The sequence below is a fragment of the Schistocerca nitens genome, chromosome 9 (genome assembly GCF_023898315.1).
Source record: "Schistocerca nitens isolate TAMUIC-IGC-003100 chromosome 9, iqSchNite1.1, whole genome shotgun sequence".
NCBI lineage: Eukaryota > Metazoa > Arthropoda > Insecta > Orthoptera > Acrididae > Schistocerca > Schistocerca nitens.
The window spans coordinates 233,893,852-233,915,615 of record NC_064622.1 but is presented as its reverse complement, the minus strand read 5'-3'; the positions used below and the strand labels follow the sequence as shown (position 1 = coordinate 233,915,615).

General features: G+C 41.9%; 1 protein-coding gene across 1 annotated transcript in view; it reads left to right on the top strand.

Moving 5' to 3' along the window:
• Positions 1 to 21,764, top strand: part of LOC126204153 (uncharacterized) — a 231,450-nt gene that overhangs the window by 62,343 nt on the left and 147,343 nt on the right. Inside the window, exon 4 of the mRNA XM_049938561.1 lies at positions 11,130 to 11,382. Coding sequence (XP_049794518.1) covers positions 11,130 to 11,382 — 253 coding nt within the window. The remainder of the gene's footprint in view (positions 1 to 11,129; positions 11,383 to 21,764) is intronic.

Here is a 21,764-nt window from a genome sequence, read left to right as displayed (position 1 = left end):
TCTCCTTAGTGCAGCACTCCGTGAAGAATGGACTGCCAGTCCCCAAGAAACCTTCCAGCACCTAGTTGAACGTATGCCTGCGAGAGAGGAAGCTCTCATCAAGGTTAAGGGTGGGCCAACGCCATATTGAATCCAGAATTACCAATGGAAGGCGCCACGAACTTAAAGTCATTTTCAGCCAGGTGTCCGTATATCTTTGATCACATAGTGTATATGCGATTGTGCCATTATGTAATCAACTAGCTGTCGGACTTGATATCTACTACTGTCAGATAGTAAAAAATCTATTACAATATTCATTTAACAGAAAATCAGAACAACTTTAAAACGTTGCTGAAAAATATATTGCGACAATGGTTTACTCAGAGTTGACATACGTCCGTCTATAACCTCAATATATGTAGTGATGAAGGCAATAAAGCCGAAATAAGATTATATACTAAAATAAAATATCAAGCAACCCACTGTTTTCAATTGCCTGCATAATGCCCTGCTGTAATGAATGCAGCTTCACCAATACTCGGTCAGAATAATCTTTCGTACTGCATTCTTCTTCGATACACTGATAATCTCTAAGCCGTCTGCCACTACGACTTTGTATGATCCTTAATACCACAGGGTAGTTCATCGAATTTCATCCAAAGGAAGGATACTTTATTACGATCATTTACGATTTAGAAAATGTAATATCTCTTTGACTGGAACCATTCCATGATCCCATTGTGGAGGGCATTCGGTGATCACTTAATCACATAAGAGATTATTATTATTAATATCATGTAATAATAATAATATAATCTCTTATGTCTCTGGTACTAATCAACGATATTTCATTGAAAGCTCTCATTCTTAGTTTAACCTTTATTAGTGGCAATCATGTGATCGCCGAACACCCTCCATAATAGGACTATGGAATGTTTCCAGTCAAAAGAAAGTACTACCCGATTTATGACATTTACCGCACTGGGAAACGAGATCATCAGTTCCTGTTTCATAGAAACCGGTTGGCCGCTGACTTATCAACAACCGCTTCCACTCTTGCATTTCTTCGTCCAACTAAATGGCTCTGAGCACAATGGGACTCAACATCTTAGGTCATAAGTCCCCTAGAACTTAGAACTACTTAAACCTAACTAACCTAAGGACATCACACACACCCATGCCCGAGGCAGGATTCGAACCTGCGACCGTAGCAGTCCCACGGTTCCGGACTGCAGCGCCAGAACCGCACGGCCACCGCGGCCGGCCGTCCAACTAAAACCGATGCCCACGCATGTCATGTTCAGGTCACCAAAGATGTGAAAATCACGCGCTAAAAGATGCGGTCTATAAGAAGGATGTTTTAGTATTTTCCAACAAAATCGCTGAAGTGGAGCTTTCGTCCGAGTGTCAGTATGGGGATAGATGTTATCGTGCAACAGGATGATTCTTTTCGAGAGCATTCCTCGGACGTCTCAGTTTCTGCAGAGTGTCTTGATAGCGCTGCGCGTTGATTGCGGTTCCACACTAGAGGAAATCGACGAGCAGAGGGCCTCTGCAGTCGCAGATTGTGTGAACTGCTTTGGATGCCGTTGGTCGGGGACTAGTGGGACGTTTCCACTGTTGACTTGGCCATTTGCCCTTGTAATGTGGGAATTCTGTTGGGTGGAATCATCCTGTTGCATGATACCCGCCTCCGTCAAACTGCCCATCTGACGGAGGCTACGATTCAGTTATTTGGCTGGGGAATAGCGCAGCGTCTTCCGCCGGATCTTCCACCGTGTACTTTTCACATCTTTGGCAACCTGAAGAAAGACATGCGTGGTTTCAGTCGGATGAAGTGCAGAGTGGGGACGGTTATGGATCCGTCAGTGGCAGACCGCATTTTACGAAACGGGAATCGATTGTCTCGTTTCCCAGTGGTCTAAGTATCTTAAACCGAGTGGTGATTACTTTTGACTGTAACCTGTTCATGGTGCCGTTGTGGTGGGAGTTGGGTTTTCATTTGACTACCCATCATACAGCAACCGAATCCCTTAGCTTTCTTCTTGATTATATCATCAAAGTCAACCACCGTCGTTCCCTGATACACTGATAGTGGCTAAGCCGTCTAGGTTTACCAGTGCGAGCAGTATAAGCCCCTCTCGAGTGTAATGAAGATACACCATGTCCTTTTGTCAAAAAATTTCGACGAAGTCACCTCTTGGCAACAAATAATACTGAGCTAATAACGAGCATCAAAACGAATACAGAGATTAGAAAAGAGAGGGTTGTCGTAACGAGACTGAATACCTTAGCTCCCAAATCTTCGAAAAATAAATGAAAAATATGCCTGTTCGAAAAAGGACATAAATATTCGCCTGACGCCTTCCTGAGAGACAATCTCCACTCTTTCCAAATTAACAATGTAAATCTATTCAGATGTGACTTAAATTCAAATAACTAGTATCGACAGCAGTTGGGAGATCTCCGTCAAATAAATTAACAAACGACGGAGCTGATCCCTCTTGGTACACAAAACGAGTCAGAACTCTGTTGCACAAACAACAAAAAACCGTGCCAAATTTAAAAGAATGCAATATTCCCACGATTGGCGATATTTTATGAAAGCTCTAAATGTAACGTGGAGTTCAATGCTAGATGATTACAATAGATTTCGCAACTTTGTCTCGAAATCTCGCAGAAAATCCAAATAGATTCCAGTTGTATGTAAAGTATGCTAGCGGCAAGACACAGCAATACCTCCACTGCATAAGTGGTAATGTTACCGATGAAAGCGTCACTAAGACAGGGATATTAAAGTTATCTTCCAAATTCCTTCATCAAAGAAGACGAAGTAAATATTCCAGAAATCGAATCAAGAACAGCTCCCAACATCATTAACTTAGAATTATATATCCTCGGAGTAGTGAAGCAACTTAAATCACTTACTAAAAGCAAGTCTTCCGGTACAGGCTGTATACTAATTGGGTTCCTTTCAGAGCATGCTGACGCAATAGTTCAATACTTAAAAATCATATACAACTGCTCGCTCTGCGAAAGATTTGTACCGAAAGACTGGAAAGTTGCACAGGTCGCACCAGTATTTAACAAAGGCAAAAGGAATCATCCAGTAAATTACTGGCTCATACCATCAACGTCGATATTCTGCAGGATTCTGGAACACATATTACGAATTACCCCGAAGAGAACCGTCTGTTGACACACAGTCAACATGGATCTAGAGAACGTCGTTCTTATGAAATACAATTAGCTGTGTATTCACACGTCGTGTTGAAGAAGGATTTTGACACTGTTTCTCACAAGCGGCTTGTAATCAATTGCGTGCTTATAGAATATCGTCTCAGTTATGTGCCTGGATTAGTGATTTTTGTCAGAGAGGTCACAGATTTGGTAACTGACGGAAAGTCATCGAGTAAAACAGGACTGATTTGTGGCGTTCCCCAAAAAAGTGTTCCAAGCCCTAGTTCCTCATCTACACAAACGATTTAGAAGACAGTGTGGGCAGCAGTCTTGGGTTGTTCCATGCTGTCGTTAATCGTCTATTAACGTGATCAGAAGATCAAAACAATCTGCTAAACGATTTAGGAAAGGTATCTACTTGGTGAGAAATTTGGAAAATGACCCTGAATCATGAAAATTGTGAGGTTGTCCACATGAGTGCCAGAAGGCATATGTGAAACTTCGCTTACACGGTGAATCAATCAAATCTAAAGGCCATCAATTAAACTAAAAACCTAGGAATTACAATTACGAATAACTTAAATTGGAAAGAACACGTAGAAAACATTGTAAGGGAGGCGAACCAAAGACTGATATTTATTGGCAGAACACTTGTAAGATTCAACAGATGTACTAAATAGACCGCCTACACTATGCTTTTCCATAACCTCTTGGAGTGCTGCTGCGTGGTGTGGGATCCGTCCTGGATAGGATTAACTGGGTAGATCGAGAAAATTCAAAGAAGATTAACACGTTTTGTATTATCGAGAAACGGGGCAGAGAGTGTCACGGACATGATAGAGTATTTGGGGTGGACCTTCTCACGAAATTTCAATCACCAACTTTCTCCTCCGAATGCAAAAATACTTAGTTGACCCAAAAGTACATAGAGAGAAATGATAATCATAATAAAAGAACGGAAATCAGAGCTCGCACGGAAAGATGTAGGTGTTAGTTTTCTCCAAGCACTGCTCGAGAGTGGAATAATAGAGCATTCATGTGAAGGTGGTTAGATGAACCCTCTGACAGGCACTGAAGGGTACCTGAAATTCATTGAAATTTGACATTTTCTGTTTTCTACTCCATAATGTACTTTGGATTTTCCTGAACATTTTGGTATATAATACATTAAAATTAGGCAATTGTGAGACCTTCAAATAATATTTTGAATGTTGATGTGTGACTGTCAAATTTCGCGTCTACGCATATACTGCCACAGTTGAGCAGTCATATCTTGGGAACTACACAGTCTACAAGGCTATGAATTGCTTTGTTTTGTACCTATTTCTACGTCTCAGAAGTTGGCATTACGGATAAACAAATCGGTCCTTTATTTCTGTTAGTAGTTTTAGTTGAAAGTAGTGTCATTATCGGCTGTTTTTGTAGTAAGCTAACTTATATTGCTTTTTATAGGAATACTATGGTAAGGCCACTAGAGATAACTGTGACAATTTAGAGAAGATGAAAAGACCTGGTGGAGCACTTTCTTTCATCGAATATCAACCGATGAAAAACTATGTAATGCTTCGTGGCCGCCTCCACCACACACATGATGTAAATATAGGCAAGCTAAATTTTCTGCCACCCTGCATGAGTTTACACATAAAGATTCTCTTCCTTTGGCACTAATGGAGGCAATAAAACCTATTTACAGAGATTTGGCAAATCCTGAGCTGCTAAAGAAGTGTTTACATGGGAAGACCCAGAATGTGAATGAGTCCTCCAATAATGTTGTGTGGTGCTGTGTGCCTAAAACTGTATTTGTTGGCCTTATGACTCGAAAGTTAGCAGTGTCTGATGCTGTAATAACTTTTAATGGTGGGAACTAAGAATGATTTAAGGTTCTAGAGAAGTTAGGGTTAGGATTTGGACAGAACACAGCAAAAGGACTGCGGGAACTGGATGAGCTTCGTGTATGTGAAGCAGAGTTAGCTGCTCAGTAAATGTTAAAAGAAGCAAGGAAGAAGAGTATGAGTCAAGCACTGGGCTGTTGTGACAACGAAGAAGACACAGAGCATGGGCCAGCGCAATTCTAGTGCATAAAAGACTCAGAAAAGTAAGTCTTTATAAGAATTTGTAATAAAAAAAGTTTTAAACCTCAATATCTCTGAACTGTCTAAGTACTGATAGTATGGTGTGTTCACATCGACGATCTCTTCATAATTATGCCGTACAGATGGAGGTGATATTATAATTTTAACTACTGGTGCCGCCTTTGCCACGATTGTTTAATGCATCTCCACTGCAGGATGTGATTTTAGTGTATTTTTACTTCTGATGAAGGTATATTTAGATATACCGAAACCATGGTCAAGGATTTCAATAAATCTTTATCGTGCAACTGTTTGGCTGTTATCATTTATCGTGAGGAAAATTTTAGTAATAATTATAGTTCAGTGTATCTAGAAAGGTGGCTTAAATAATTATCGAAAATTGTACGTTTCCAAGATAATAGGTCACAAAATTCGATAATTTAACATTGGCGACATAGGACATACAATGTCCACTTAAATGTAATTTGAACAGTATATATGTAGACGTAGACATAGATGTCATCATCGTCATCAGAAAATATCTGACGTACGGTTTCGTCTACTGAGCTACTCTTTTTAATTAAATACGCTGGTCACCATGTGCCTTTGCCTTCGTGCAGTCCTGCAGTCGATCTACGTACAGCAGTCGTTGTCTACTATTAATAAGCAAATGACTCCCAAGGCTAATGTTGTCAGGGCAATTATCTAGAAAATAACGACTTAGGGACTAGTGGTTTAAAAAATCAGGGGGGCCAAAATCTAAAAGTTGCACACAAGAATAGGACATAATATATTCCGAACAAATTTTTTTACACTGATACAACGATAGTGAAAAATGCTGTTTTATTTATAAAAAATACCAACACTAGACTGGTTGCAAGACGCCGTCTAGAGATAACCTACCCTTTGGTCTTTTCTCTTATCCGTTTCAGCTCTGCCGACAAGGAAAGGAATAGTTTTACATGAAATACGTAACGCAATTTTTCATGCAAAGGATCATGTGATAAAAATGAAAGCCGTCATAACTGAGTTATGTGTGACTATTCTTACTAAACCGATAAACATTAATGATTGTTATAGACGTTCAGGCTAGCCGCGCTGTCTGAGGCGTCTTGTCACGGTCCACGCGGCTGCCCCTGTCGGAGGTTCTAGTCCTCCCTCGGGCATGGGTGTGTGTTGTCCTTAGCGCAAGTTAGTTTAAGCTAGATTACGTAGTGCGTAAGCTTAGGGACGGATGACAATTAGCAGTTTGGTCCCATAAGACCTTACCACAAATTTTTTCGACCTTCAGGCAATTCCGCATGCACGGTATGATTGCACATGACTGCTCCAAAGTCCTGCAATGCTGTGACCACCTCGTCAACAGACGTCAGATCAACGGCGTCTTCCCTCTGCTACAATGTACTTCAAACCAATCTTTTCGAATTTTTTAATCGGTTTACAAAGTCAGTCAGAGGGCTAATGCGCGTTAGGTGGAACAGCGCGCAGGACTCACGGCGTGTGTATACTCTATGCGCTGCCAACCAGTCAGGGACTACTTGCAAGCGGAGTAATGCTCCCGTGACAGGCTCCAACGTACAATCGTACAAGTATCGAATTTTTTCATTGTAAACCGCCAAATCAGTGTGGCAGACGTAAGGCACACACAAACGATGAAAATGTGGATATACGAGGTGTGGCTAGAAAAAAACCGGACTAGTACTGGTGAAACAATAAAACGAATGCAATAAGGCTGAAAGTCGCGTGGCCTGTCGCGTGACTCTCGCTCCGCCTACTGCTCGAGTTTCATCTGCCTCCTGCACTCAGTCTGCCCGTGGCGTCTGTTTTAAGTAGTTGAAGTTTTGTCTGTGCGTCGGAAAATGTTGAGTGCACAGAAAGAACAGCGTGTTAACATCAAATTTTGTTTCAAACTAGGAAAATCTGCAAGTGAAACGTTTGTAATGTTACAACAAGTGTACGGCGATGATTTTTTATCGCGAACACAAGTGTTTGAGTGGTTTAAACGATTTAAAGATGGCCGCGAAGACACCAGTGATGACACTCGCACTGGCAGACCATTGTCAGCAAAAACTGATGCAAACATTGAAAAAATCGGTAAACTTGTTCGACAAGATCGTCGTTTAACAATCAGAGCAGTGTCTGAGTTAACAGGAGTTGACAAGGAAAGTGTTAGGCAGATTCTTCATGAAAGTTTCAACATGAACAAAGTGTGTTCAAAAATGGTTCCAAAGTGTCTCACAATTGAACAGAAGGAACGCCGAAGAATGATTTGTTCTGACATCCTGGAAAACATTGAAAGTGATCCCACCTTCTTACAAAATGTTATTACTTGCGATGAATCGTGGTTTTTTACTTACGATCCCGAAACTAAACGCCAATCGATGCATTGGAAAACTCCTGGTTCTCCACGACAAAAAAAAGCACGAATGTCAAAATCGAAATTCAAGGTAATGATGATTGTTTTTTTTTTGACATCAAAGGGATTGTGCACATTGATTGGGTACCAGAGGGACAAACAGTGAATCAGCATTACTACATTAGCGTCCTGGCTACCCTACGTGAGCGAGTACGGAGAAAACGGAACGATTTGTGGAGAAAAAAGTCATGGATCCTCCACCAAGACAATGCCCCAGCTCACAGTGCGTTGTCAGTGAAGACGTTTTTGGCAAAACACAACATTCCCATCTTAGATCATCCACCCTACTCACCTGATTTGGCCCCCTGTGACTTTTTTCTTTTCCCTAAAGTCAAGTCAGCTTTGAAAGGAACTAGATTTGAGACTGTTGAAGCAGTAAAAGAAAAAGCGACGGAAGTAATGTATGGACTTACCGAAAATGATCTGCAGCATTGCTATGAACAGTGGAAAATTCGTATGGAGCGGTGTAGAGACCGAGGAGGAGAGTACATTGAAGGAGATAACATGAAATTGTAAATAATTGTAAATAAATGTTTTTTCCAGCATCAGTCCGGTTTTTTTTCTAGCCGCACCTCGTACTTCTGGTCCTTGGTGCATCGGATAACCGTGCTGGTATTGACGTTCGTGATTTTGCCGCTAGATATCCTCGTCGACGCCATCTAGATAAAAATGTGTTTCGTCTTCTGTAGCTGCGCCTTTGGAAGTCAGGTTCTCTGCTTCCTTCATCGCGTGACAGTGATCGCCCACGGACTCGCCGTACTCCGGCTACTATGGAAGCTATTCTGGAGCTCATACACCAAGAACCTCCACGAAGTACACGTAGGATAGCAAGGCAGCTGGTGTCTTGCAACGTACAGTCGTTAACGTGCTGCACGAGCATGGGCTGCACCCCTAGCACTATGCTTTCACACAACACCTGCATCCTGCAGATCGCCACCAGCGTGAATGGTTCCTGTAACCACAGGGGGCCAACGATGACTTTTGAACACCGTAATATGGTCGGATGAAGCAGCATTCACTCGTGAGGGTGTCTTCAATATGCACTATGCCCACCACTGGTGTGATGTTAACCCGCACGTCACCCACGACCCTGGATATCAAGTTCGCTTTGGTATCGTCTGGGCTGGAATATGGGCCGACAGGTGTTTGGGACCCTACATGTTGCCTGACCGGCTGACTGCGCGAAGATATCATGCATTCCTCTCAAACTATCCGCCTGATGCGCTGGAAGATATTCCACTACATGTTCGGCAGAGGATATGGTTCCAACAGGATGATGCACTTCCACACTCTGGAATTAATATACGACAGCATTTTCACAGAACATTTCCAGGGAAATGACTCTGACGTGGAGGTCCATTTGTATGGCCACCGCGTTCACCTGACCTAAATCTCCCGGATTTCTTCCTGTGGGACAGCTGAAGGAGCACATGTACTCTACTCCGCCGACGAGTGTGGAAGAATTGGTAGCGCATGGTCATGCTGCTCTTGTTACTGTGGACGCAGCTTTGCTGCGAAGAGTCCAGAGCTGTATGATCCGGCGGGTTGCGCGATGTTTGGACGTGCGCAGGAAGGTCGCTTTGATCATCTGTTGTTCTGAGGACAACGTATTCTGTTGTGAAGGTCATGCGGTCATTAATATGGACGTTATTTTTGTCACTGGTTGCTATTGTGCGATATCTGAGCACTCATATTACATGTAGTATAAATGACAAGTAGCTGTTGTGTTATTGTACTGTGCTATCATCTTTAGCATCTCGAAACTGACATTGTTTTCGTAGTTATTCTGTCCTATAAGAAGTCATTTGTTTCTACTATCTACATTTTATGTGTCTAACCACGTATTTATTACGTTCAGCGTTACAAAATGCTGTAAATTTAGGATACATGTGACCTAAGAAACGGTGTATATTGCAGTATGAAATATCAGATTGAAATTATCAAAGAAAAAAAAGGATCGAACCTTCGATCTCGTGCATGCTAATCCAAAACTCTATCCACTGCACCAACTGTACAGCACGAATAATTTGTGCTGACAGAGGTAGTTACGACACACGTGGTTAAAATGTTGCCAGACTGCCACTGTTTAATGCCCTTTTTCTGCCGGATGTAATCGGTGGACGAAATTTTGTGACAGACATTTTTTTTATCGCTGGCATGTGAGAATTCGCGCTGCGAAGCCCGCGTACGCGGATTTCGATGCACCCTGTATATTCAGGTGTACCTGCCGGTCTGAAGCCGTAGATTAGTTGACAGCTTCGCGAGATATAGAAAGTTCGCCTCCACTTCGTTCCGAATTTTTTCTTGGTCTCTTTTTTATTAATTTAATAGTATTATTGCCTACAAAAGTCTATGTTATTTGTTATGAATACTGTGTTTGGTGCAATTCTTTCTGCAAAGGCCAACGACTGGTAAGTTTCACCACTGTCCAAAAATGTCAACGTAACTGGCACTTTATGTCGGAAACGAAACACAAGTTACATGCTGGAAGTTCTTGATATAATGAATCTTCGTGTAAAATACATAAACCTATCACAATGTCACAAATTTCCAGTCAACCAGTTGCAAACGGAATTTAAAAGTCATAACTAGTTAAGGAATTTTAAATTCTATTTGCAACCGGTTGGCTGGAAATTTGTGACATTGTAAATAATTACGGTTGCTGATCACAGCCATGTTCAAAAAATTAATATACCTGTGACTTGGTTTTATGGGCTACCTCATGTTTTTATTTTGTAGGTAAAGATTATTTTCAATGATGCTGAGCAGCTTACATAAATCACCTCTTCCACTCAAACGAAATTACTAAAAGGAATCTCGATCTTGAAATCTATCTGATGAATACGTTACTTCTGAGTGACGGCAGTCGATACAACATCGAGAATATCGATATTATGAATGCGCAAACTGGCAATAGAGACCATGCTTTAGCTGTACCCAATTTGAAACCGTTCACTTAAATAATTACTTCTATTAGTGTGTAGGTCAAATCGTTGTACAGTATTTTTCACTGTTCAAGTCATCGAAGAGTCTTCGCTACTTCGTTAGTTTTTTTCGACAGTCGCTAACAGAGTTAACGTTCGTCAGTTGTCGTAAAGAAATTGTGTGATTTTCACGCCAGAGGCCACGGGCTGCCGCTGAGAGCGCTGGGGTCAAAAATCACTACGTGGAGCACATTCGGTGGCATGTAACAGGTCGCTCCAGAGCTTACAGGAACCACGACGGACACCACGCCCGGCGTGCTCCGCTATGAATGTACGATGATAGCTTTAGTGTTGGTGAACAGAGACCCCGTGCTACGGGTCTCGCGCGATCACAAGGTGGCCCTGATTGTGAGACAGAGTCGTTGTTGCAAACTGCAGTAAAATTGTATATGGTACAAGGGAAATAGTGCTTAGTTTGGATGCAGATCATTGCCCATCGTTGCTGTACCTGCCGGTTGCGCTTCTTCTGGACGTGCGTGCGGTGCGTGTGCGCAGGCGCGCAGCGGGTCGTCGTCGCCGGTGCAGGCGTCGCAGCGGGCGCACTGCGGCAGCATCTTGGCGCCCGTGGCGCTCTGCCTGCTGCTGATGGTGTGCTACATCTGCGCCGGCGCCGCCGTGCTCAACCGCCTCGAGCACTGGTCCTTCCTGGACGGCTCCTACTTCTGCTTCATGAGCCTCAGCACCATCGGCTTCGGAGACCTCCTGCCCGGCGTCTCACCGCCGCGGGCCGCCAACATCACAGCCTACGGTGGGTGCACGTTTCCATTCCTTCATCTACCAAGGCGGTGTTAGCATGGGAAGAAAACATTGTGTGACAGAGGTATACAACAGTCACCGTCTACAACTGGTACTTATAGTATAAGCGGTTCCCACCTTTATGCCTTATTTGTCTTATCTGTGTTATTTACACGACTGCAAAATGCGAGTTTTGGATTAAAACTGCCGTGACATGCAGCGCCCTCATTGGTACGGCATGGGAGCGGGCGAGTCTGCCAGATATTGCGTGTCTGTGTCATGCAGTTTTCATGTGTGCTTTACATTAATGAGCGGAAACATTATGACCACCTGCTTAATAGCTTGTTTGTCCATCTTTGGAACGAAATGCACCACCAATTGTGCGTACAGGCCGGCCGCGGTGGTCTAGCGGTTCTAGGCGCTCAGTCCGGAGCCGCGCGACTGCTACGGTCGCAGGTTCGAATCCTGCCTCGGGCATGGATGTGTGAGATGTCCTTAGGTTAGTTAGGTTTAAGTAGTTCTAAGTTCTAGGGGACTGATGACCATAGATGTTAAGTCCCATAGTGCTCAGAGCCATTTTTTTTGTGCGTACAGGCATCCGACAGTTTGTTGGTAGTATTGTGGAGATGTGTGGCATTAGATGTCTGTGCACAGGTCATGTGATTCAAGTAAATAATGGGTCACTGATCTGCGTGCCTAGATGGGTTCCATAGAATTTACATCATGGAAATTTGGTCACCGGGACGTCAAGGTGAGTTTTCTCTAATGCTCCTCATCCCAAGACAGCACGGTTTTGGCTCCGAGATACGGGCAGTTATACTGCAGAAAAACGACATCGAAGTCGGGGAAGATATAAAGCACGAAGGGATAAAAGTGGATCGCAGCTATGAGTTTTGTGTTGGCAGAAGAGCCAACACCGTGTTACTAGTGGAGGCCGAAATGCACACGTTTTAGCTCACGCAGGCTGGCGTGAGGAGGGAAGAACTATACTGACGTGAGGTCTGGAACATGACAAGGAATGAGAATTCAGAAAGCGGAAATAATTATTTGGATACTTAACTTTAATCCATTAATGATGAACGTCGCTCTTGACGGTACATGCTTCACAATATTATCTGTTAAGAATACATTCTTGAAGATAATAATTATAGTAACTGAATATGGCACCTTGCTAGGTCGTAGCAAATGACGTAGCTGAAGGATATGCTAAACTGTCGTCTCTGCAAATGAGAACGTATGTAGACAGTGAACCATCGCTAGCAAAGTCGATTGTACAACTGGGCGAGTGCTAGGGAGCCTCTCTAGACTAGACCTGCCGTGTGGCGGCGCTCGGTCTGCAATCACTGATATTGGCGACACGCGACGTATACTAACGGACCGCGGCTGATTTAAAGGCTACCACCTAGAAAGTGTGGTGTCTGTCGGTGACACCACAGTCAGCATGTCTTCGTTTACTAGCAGAGGTCACATGAAAGGGCAGGAGAATGTCTCCCATAGCCTATGTCCGTGACGCGCTGCAGTTTTCGAGCCGCCGTTCATCTCAATGACGCAGTTAGTAAAACGACTATTGACATAGTGAAGCAAAACTGTGGTCCATCCGAAGAGCCAATGCGTTCCCATTGATCGACTCTTGGATCCCAATAGTCCCGTGCCTACTGCAAAATTAACTGACGAAGTTGTTGAGTCAACACGTGAACACGTGAGGGTGATCTGCTTCGCTGCTCCATGTCCATCAATGTACGATGAACGGTATGCTCCGAAACACTTGTACGTGCACCAGGATTATGCTCTTTCAGAAAAGATGCCAGAGATCACCATATATCCTACTTTACAGAGCAGACAAGCCTCCGAACCCCAAGTCTGTGACGAGTAGTGGACGTTCAAAAGATTACCTAGGGATCACTGTACACGTGATTCGGATTTTACAGACCCTGTTCAACGTAGAAAAAGCATTTATGTCCTCCATCGACGCATGTGTGGAATACCATGCACCTGAGTTCTTTAAAAATGCTACCTGAACTCACACAAAACAAATCGTCAAGAAACACCAATAAATACTAAATACGTGGTGTCAATTTATTAGATCTAAAACTTTACTTCCGCCGTTTTGCAATGGACGGCAACGGTGGCAAATAATACAATAGGTGTAATATAACAAGCTAAGGCATATGTAAACATAATCCCATAGAAATATTAGTCTATTTGTGATTGCATCATAAGGTCATTCTCGATTGAGTACGTCAACTTACGTACCCATTTCTCGCCATTTGTGGGAAGTTTTAATTTTCTGCTTTAACATGAAGAAATCTGCGGCTGTGGGTCTTAAAATGCTTGGGAAGACCAATGGTGAGCGAACTATTAGAGGAAGAACGTCCAGAGAATGTTTTCAACGGTGATTTTGATGTCGAAGACCGGCATGGTGGGGGAAGACAGAACGTTCTCGTAGCAACTGAAACAGACGAAGACAGTCACAGGACATCATTGCCGAAAGCCATTGATGCGTTCGAGCCCAGCGCTGGGACACAAACGGCCACAATAGAACGATAGACACGTAAAGGTAATCTTGCAGCAGGTCAGTGCTCGACCCCTTGTCGCAAACCCGTTAAAATATACACGGAAACGTTGAAATGAGAAGTCCTATCCCTCCCGCCGTATTCTCCGTACTTTGCTCTGTCTAACTACCACTTTTTTCGATCAGCGGCATACAGTCTGGATGACCAGCACTTCCGATCATACGAACAAGTGCCAAATTGAATCGATTCGTCGATCCCCACAAAACAAGCCCAGTTCTTCCGCCACGGGATTCGTATGCTACCCAAAAGATGGGAGAATATAGTGGCCAGCGAGGGGCAATACTATGAATCCTAATTTCTTGGTATGTTTTTCACAATAAAGCCCTGAACTTCGAGAAAAAACGGCGGAAGCAAAGCAGTAGACATAGTAGGTAACGTAAAAACATACGAGCGATGACTATTCTGGTAGCTTTGATCTGAACTTGAGAGGGTTCAAAACGTACAAACTCTTTCAGCTGAAGACCATATAGTTTCCTGAGGGAAAACCACAATTGTTGTCGGCAATTACAAACGCTACTGCAGGATAAATTTCGAACAATGATCCATAGTTGGAAGGACCCCTAATTGTATATGCTAAAGAATTAAACTTCAAAATCATCTACAGAACGAGCTAAGCGGCAGTGCGCGATCTCACCAAACCACGTTGATCCGCATTCACAGCGTCCCACCTCGACTCATGATTCAAAAGCACCCAACGACCCCGTAACTGCATGGCGGGAAAGCGTGTGCTCCCTACTCTGTCTTAGTTAAAGCCTTACTACTATAGCAACCCAAACTAGAGAGCGCAAATTTTAATCCCGTATTTGCACTAATAGTGTGTCTCATCCCTCATAGTTTTGTCAAATACTCGTACTAAGTTGATTAACTGTGAGCTACTTGATCACTCATGTGTGTCACCCTTGGTGGAAGCACGTAAGCATTTAATATCTTAATGTCGTTGAAATGTCAACCACTTTATGCACCGTGATTTTTGTGTTCGTTAATATCATCATTCTCGAAGTATCGATGCATCAGAGCGTTATGTTGAATGAGCTTCACAAAAGTACCTTCCTTTCTCGTTGTTCACATATGCTGTTATTTAAACTAATTGAATTAGCAAACCGTTTCCGAGTCCAATCAACTGAAAGTCATGCCACACTTACCACTGAACGCAGATGACAAAACAGAAATCCGGCGTTGGTGACAAGGTCAAGGTTTGTTTTCCATTTGAACATCGCACGCTGCTGAGAGATCGTCAAATGCGCATCTACACTGTGTCGACGAACGCTTTGATTTCTTTTGCAATGGGATTAATTCGAGATGGTGGGCTAACTACACACTTGTGACATTCGCCGCAGATGTAGTTGATTTTAGTGAAAAATGTAATTGTCGCAAAATGGCCCAAGTAAAGTGCATTTTTGCCTGCGGTACATATACTTTTATGTGGCAGTATAAAGTAGTGGTGGTCTCGAGCACGTTCAAATGAGAAAGCTCGAAGAAACGCCGTCAAAATACTGGCTTTGCCAGTGGAAATTCATTCAGTGTTGATAAAGCCTTCTTGTTAATTTTCAATTGTTAATAAATGGGTGGGTTGCCTCAGTCATACCATACCTAACTTGAACGACGTGAAATAAGACCCAAACCTGCAGATACCGTTCATAATAGCGAGGAAACGCTCAACATAAGACGATCGAGAGTGAAAGATGTGTGCAGTAGCAGGCCCCAGCGGCATATCGGGGAAATGTGATTTTAAATGAAGAATTGAGGTTGAGAAGGATTTGTGCTACTTGTTGATTGTATTTGTCGACTGCTAACGAAAATAAATACAAGGAGGAATTTGGACAGTTTTTGAAAGAATACTATTGATTATTCTCGCCGGATTCCTCGTTGTAATGTACGTGGGTTTACCATTCCATACCAGAAATTAAACAGCAGTCATTGGCAGTGACGGAAGCCTGTTGCTTTTAACTAAATAAGCCGACGTCTCTTTCATCTACCAAATAGATGACCAGTCTTTTCTGGGGTTATCGATTCTCTTACGTGAGATGAAAAATAACTGTCGAACACAACGACTTCCTGAGGAGCTGGATGAAAACATACCAAAGAGAGGACTTAATTAGAATGCAATTGCTCCCCAAGGGCATTTTGCAATAGGAAACGTGACGGATTTGACTGCGAACTGCTGAATCATCCGTACTTATAACGGAACTTCCAAAGCCCGTCCGAAGAGTTTTCACACTGTCGCTGTCAAGTATGGCTTGAGAGTAGAGGAGTAGCCAGTGGCTGCAATGTGCATGGATGTCGTAAAGTCTGACGCTACGATCTGATGAACAACTCATCTTCCCTCGACGAAACATTGTCTACAAGGTTAATTATAACGTAGGAAGTGAATGCTGTATGATGATCGGAAGTTACACGTCATCACTATTCCTCCAGGAGCTAGTCAAAGATAGGGAAGTCGGTTTCTTCCTCGATCTTGAAGGAAACTACGTACTTTCAGCTCTAGCGCCACAACAACGGCGTCATTACGATCCTTGAGAATCGAGGCAGAGTGAAACCCTATGAAATAAACACAATAGATTCCAGGATATGCATTATTATTTTTCGTCAGTTCATTTGCTGTAAAGGATAAGTTAGCTGCTCTTGAAGAGTTAGTTAAATTTTGGTGCTATTTCTTTTTACAGATACACTACTTCAATAATCACTCTTACGTTTAGAACTCTCCATGAATCCAAGCATCCCAGTTTGTCGTATGACGCAACCTTCCAACATTTCACTTCATACGAATGTAGCAAGGAATCCAACTGTCTCCACAAAATTTACTTTTATTAGTTTCACATGGTATCACGCGTGAAAAACTGTCACTGATTATTTCATGAGTTGGTACGCCACTGGCAGCTCTCGACGCATACTGTTTTCAACGTGGATCCATTGTAGCATACCACACTACACAATACTGCTCGGAGTTATCCCAACAGATTGATTGTATGGCACTGCTGTCACTGCTGGACGTTTATCCCGCTCCAATTCTTATTCCGTTTTCTATGTCAACTTTTATTTGTAGTAGCTGATGGAATCACTCATAATTTCCATGCACTGGTCGCTCGTCAGTTCTCGTTAGCCGCCTGCCTACCGAGAAATGGAACGATCACCGTCTCCTCCATAAAGGCTACTTGCCATTTTCAGGTATGTTTTCTTCAGGTCCACTGGTAAGGAATATCAGTGAGAAGAAACAAGCTACTTCTAGAATGTTATAATCATCCACTTGATGATTAGGAGAAACTAAAGACCTAAGAAATGAGTTACTTGGTCTCAAGGAGGTATTAACGCGCTTACATCTCATAGACGAAGGTGTAACTGGTACTCTATGAGTGTCACAGGGCACATTAAAACAGCACGTGTTTGCTCGTAAGCTTTCTGAATGGAAGAAAATTAGCTAAATTGTCTCATTTTCAGGAAAAATGTAGAGGAATTCCAGTCTCTGGTCTTGTTTGCATTGCCAAGAATACCTCTAGAAGGAGAATAATGCGCTTCCGTTTCCTTCTCAAAATCGTTGATCAGTTTCTCACAGACTGTCAATCTTTCTTTTCTCTGGAATGGGGGTGTCTTCCAGGACAGCGCTTAAACACCTTTATTAAGAGTACGCTACAACGATGGGATGTGTAGCAGCCAGGAATAACTATATCCCACGTAAAATGTGCTATTGTTGCTTCAAAGGTTTTCCCTGTTATTACTTGATTTTTGAATTTGTACCTTCGGTTCCACATCCAATTTTATTACACGTTTTAGGTACTGTAAATGCCAAACAACTTAAGATTAACTTCTCTGCGTCCTACACCTCTTACAACATCTTCTTTACGAAGTATGATCTGGTTCATCGTTTGCCATTAACTTCTGGACCATACCATTAAAATGAGGCGCATATCCGAGGAAGGAGGCAGGAGTTTTGGGAGAAAAAATAGCCTCTCGCCAAAGAACGTATCAAGAGTGAAAATGCAATTTCTTCATATAAAGCGGTTTCACTACTATTATGTTCTCTGTATTCTGCTGTATGTCCTAGACTTGCTCCAAGTGCCACATCACGAACGTTTCAACATGAATTATGCGATGGCGCAGGGTCGTCAAAGTCGAGGTCCATGTGTCACTCGTCATGTTTCATTTATTTGACGCAGAGTTTATTAAGTAAGCATAGTGCATGTGTGGTTTTGTTGAATTAATAAAAGAGTTTTAGAGATGGAAGGAAGACTTCGCAACTACACAGAAACGAATAAAAGTAAGTAAGCCCTTTGTTCCGCTCGATTTACATTAGATTGGTACGAACTATTCCATGTTATTATAATACACAAAACGACTTCTGTGATTTCAAAACTGCTGCTAAAAATGTTATGTAGCTGAAGTGTAATGTCTCCTCATGCAGTATCATCGAAGTGATTCATACTCATCCACCTGAAATAGCTGTTAAAAATTCTTAATTTTGCCGTACTCCATCTGAAAGACCTACCACATTTATCAGTTGTGAAACAGAAAGACCTGTTGATGATGCCATTTCTGCCTCAAGAGCACAATAAACATGGCATCAGATTACAAGAATGGAGTTATGTATGACACAGAAGTAAATATTGAGATAATTTTTTACTGAATTTAATTCAGCTACTCTTTTGTCAAAAACAAAGGGCTGTATAAAACAGTTTTTGTTTACTACAATTCTGACACTTATAACTTTACTATTGCATTTCTGTACTTATATTATCAGTATTATTGGCATTTGAAACATAAACTTTCTTGTTGGGACTTAGAATCAGTCAGCTACTTGTATTGTTCCTAGACCATTCTTAATAAAGTATTTATGTTTCAATTTCATTATTTTTTCAATGACAAGGTGAGCAACATAATCTTGAAGTATCAGAATACGTTCTCAGTTTTTTGTTTCAGACAAGTTATATGCATTAAGAGATAGGTTGCCTTTTGATTCTGTTGACAAATGAGAAACCTGACACATCATTTGATGTTTCAACTATTCATTTACCTAAAGAGGTTTACATTTTTAAGTGAACCAATATCCAACTTTCTTGACGAGCTTTTGAAATAACAAAAGATTCCAAAAACATGCAAGAATTCTAGAAAATAACATTCTGTGTTTATCTTCAGATAATTTACAGTTGCTTGCCTGGTGGTTTCCTCGCATGTATGGCCTTTATCACTTGCTATCATAACACAGCTGCTTCTATATCTTAATTACTGTAATCTATGGTCTGAAAGTGACATCACAGTAATATTTGGTTGCCTTAATGTGTTCCATATCTTAAATAGTAACTAAATTATGTCATACAGCTTATGACATCGCTATTACATTGCCTTAAAGGTGTCTGAAACTATAGGATTACAGTAGACTTTGAAATAGTAGCAGGTTATTAAATAAAAATTTAAATATGAGCATTTACACAGTAAACAATGCACGTTAAAACAGACAGCCCTCCCCCCATCCACCACCCCACACACACACACGAAGTCGCTAAGCTAAATTAATATCTCACCTTTTAACTTTTTCCCACACTTATACTGCTATCACTGGGTTAGGGCAGGAACAATAACGACTTTGATATCTTTATTGTAAACAAGAAAAAATATGGGATGAGATCTTTCCAAGGAATTCTCTCTCCATGCTGTGCTGATATCACCTACACAGACATCATTTTGTATACAGTCAGGCAGCCACTACTACCACTGCCACTGCTGTGCCCGCTATGACAGCCATCAGCCACGACATCCATCACGTCTGCCCTTGCTGGTTTTAATAGCACGACTTGCAGTATTCTGGGAGAGTGGAGAACAGCCAAGGGCTACTGCAGAAACAGGTCATCACCCCACACAATGACAGTGGGAACAATACATATTTGTTCCTGACCGCCATGCAGGCCGCTACAGGAACCAGCCCCACGCCAGCATCTGAAACAAACACTAATACTTTGGGAGTAATATCAAATGTGTAACAGAACTAACGCAAGGAATTGCTTCCATCTTAGCGGTATCTAATCTACACTCATTATTCAGTTTCTGTTCAAAAGTATCGAGACCACTACTCATGAACATTAATAAAGGGTGTACCTATTGGTCAAATTGCACACTGTATTCAAAATAAGAAAATTATTACAGGTGGTAGAAAGAAAAGTTGTCAAAAAACAAATTATTTTATAAACAAACTCGTTATTTATGCATGGGTTTTGTGATCACTTGCCTGTTACACAGGTCAGTCTGAGACTTGTCGAGACATATGAATATACAATCCGCAGACAGATTTCTCACATTTGCAGTAAATGAGATTTCATGGAAGACTGACAACATAGTTCTTGCTAAACTCCGTTGGGTAATTTTAGGGAACAGGTATTCGAGGTACACAACATGATAATTCTGCCTTCGCCATCGTATATATCACATAGAGGCCATAGGACTAAGCTAAGAGTGATTGGAGTGCATACATACAATCACTATTCCGCGTGAAAATAAGAAGAACCACTAAAATCTTTACCAAGCAGCCTCCATCATGTAAAGTGATCTGAAGTATATATGTGAATGTAGATGGGTCAAAAAGTGGTTTTGATGCTTTGATGTCTGCATTTCTTAACAGTATTGCACACAGAAAAATCGAGATGTAAAGACTTACATGTTTAGAACACACATTTCTTATTTTCCCCACATCATTCAAGAGTGGAATGACTTTCATATTTGATTTTTCGTAGCATAGTGAATATCATTTGCCTGTTGCAGGAACTTAAAAGTTATTTCCTTAATAGGGACCAACTCAAGACTATTCAAGACATCAGCTGATTTTTTAAAGACCTGTAGAGCCACAAGGTACATAATGTCATATCCATCACATTCAAATACAGTATAACCATCCTATTTAGAGCAAGTCCCAGTAAGTATTTTGTAATATTATTGGCAGCAAATACATACCGATACACATCAATTCATTTACACTGAGCCTATTAACCCACTTTTACAGTACTAATGTACTGCACTATCTTTCCTTATATTCTTGCCATTAACCAATATTCCACTAAAACTGCAGTCATTGTGACAAACAGCATCAGCAACGTTCTTCTTCTTGATACTTAATCAACTGCTTATTGTTGTTAGCACTTGTTTTCCTGTAACTTTTAGATCCCATCCTGACGACGGACATACAGTGCACTAACTAATTTTTGTTTTTCTATAGCAGTAAACTCCTTCCAAATTATGAAACTGCCAGGTGCCTATGACTTCTCCATAACAATGACAGCAAAGAATTGCTATATATTACAAAAGCTCATTGACACCTGATAGTAGCTATTGAGGTGGGCAGATGCAATGCTTGCAGTAGCTTCTGGCTCCCGTAGCCAGTGCAGCAGGGACAGTAGTGGTGGCAGCAGTAGTACTGGCCTTATCTCTTTAATGTGTTGTCTATGTGGGCGGCGTCAGCATGGCATAGATGGAGCAGACCACAGAAGATACCCTCACATACTTTTGCCTGTTTATGATAAATATGCATTATTGTACTTGTTCTAATCCAGTGATGATGGTAGTATCACAGGTCTGGGAATAGTGTACTTTAGTGATGTCTTTTGTGTGTGTGTGTGTGTGTGTGTGTGTGTGTGTGTGTGTGTGTGTGTGTGTGTGTTTGTGTGCATTTTCTTTAACAGGCATACTCTTTATAATTTACGGATGAAGCGTAGTTTACGCGAGAGCGTATGTCAACAGCCACAGTCAACTCCTTTGGACACGGGAAAAGTCTGCACGCAGCCTTAGTTCGTGGTCACCAAGATCGCTAGGGTGTCAACATTTGGGCTGGCATTGTAGTGGACTG